This window comes from Nestor notabilis, unplaced genomic scaffold (assembly GCF_000696875.1).
Source record: "Nestor notabilis isolate BGI_N333 unplaced genomic scaffold, ASM69687v1 scaffold22863, whole genome shotgun sequence".
Classification (NCBI taxonomy): domain Eukaryota; kingdom Metazoa; phylum Chordata; class Aves; order Psittaciformes; family Psittacidae; genus Nestor; species Nestor notabilis.
The window spans coordinates 1-1,146 of NW_009921791.1; the positions used below are offsets into that span (position 1 = coordinate 1).

Below are 1,146 nucleotides of genomic sequence, written 5' to 3' on the forward strand. Positions count from 1 at the left end.
CTGCCCCTGCGACTCTTTGCCAACCTATCTGCGCTGCAGACTCTGGTGTTGTCGCACAACTCCATGGACCTCCTCCCCGCCGGGGTTTTCCAGGGTCTGGTGGGACTGGCAACTCTGCATCTGAGCCACAACAACCTCTCCAGCCTGCCGGCTGGGCTGCTGGCCGGGCTGCCCGCCCTCACTACCCTGGTGCTGGACCACAACCGCCTGGCCCACCTGCCTCCTGGGCTCTTTGATGCCAATGAGGAGCTGGTGCGAGTGGGGCTGGCCAGCAACCCCTGGACCTGTGACTGCCGCCTTGCCTACCTCCTGGGTTGGCTCCAGGGCTTTGCTGAGCCTCTCACTCATGCACAAGCCACCTGTGCCAGCCCAGCTGCTCTCCAGGGGCAGTCCTTGCTGGAGGTCCCCCAGAGGCAGCTGCAGTGCCCGGGAGCACCCGGTGTTCCCTCGGAGGAGGGATGGGATGGGGACCTGGGGGAGCATGCTCCAGGGCAGTGTGCCTACAGGAACCCCGAAGGCACCATAAGCATGACCTGTGATGCCACAAGCTGCCAGCAGCTCAGCCTTCGCCTCCCTCCTCCTCCTCCCAGGCAGGCAATGGGGCTGGGGCCAGTGTACCAGGGTGCCTGGGTGTTACACTCCCGCTGTGGCACACTGCAGGTCAGCGTGCTGGTCACTGTACAGAGCAGGGATGAGACCACATCGCCAGGTCCTCCCACTGCACCCTAGAGCTCGGGCAGGCGCCTCATTCTGCTCTGCTCTTCCATTGGCAACCTCTGAACCAGCCCAGGAAACAGCACCTCATCTTGCTTTGCTACCCCTACTGTGGTCACCAGCTGTCATAGAGCTCTCCACAAGAGCTGGCCTGGTGGTATTTATTCTCCAAGCTGTGTGCTTCCTGTATATTTCAGATATAATTAAAATGTATGTATTATTTCTGTGTAACCAGTTCCCATGGCCAAGAGAGGAAACACTCTTCTCCTGCCTCTGCCTATGTATCTGGGAGAAATGGTGAAGGTCGCTGTGGTCCAATGGGGACTTGCCTGGGGCTGTGCATGGTGTGGCATGGGTGCAGGTGCCTGGCAGGGTGCAGGTGCCACTCTCTGCCATGCTACTGTCATGGAGAGCCTGCCTACTGTGGCTCTC

The 1,146-nt window shown here is 60.3% G+C and overlaps 1 protein-coding gene across 1 annotated transcript; it reads left to right on the top strand.

Moving 5' to 3' along the window:
• Positions 1–3: 3 nt before the first annotated feature.
• On the top strand, positions 4–729 carry LOC104403238 (carboxypeptidase N subunit 2-like; the record flags this gene model as incomplete). The annotated part of the gene is made up of 1 exon (XM_010011307.1): positions 4–729. A coding segment is annotated over one exon (726 nt), but the record flags the coding sequence as incomplete, so codon positions are not given.
• Positions 730–1,146: the final 417 nt, after the last annotated feature.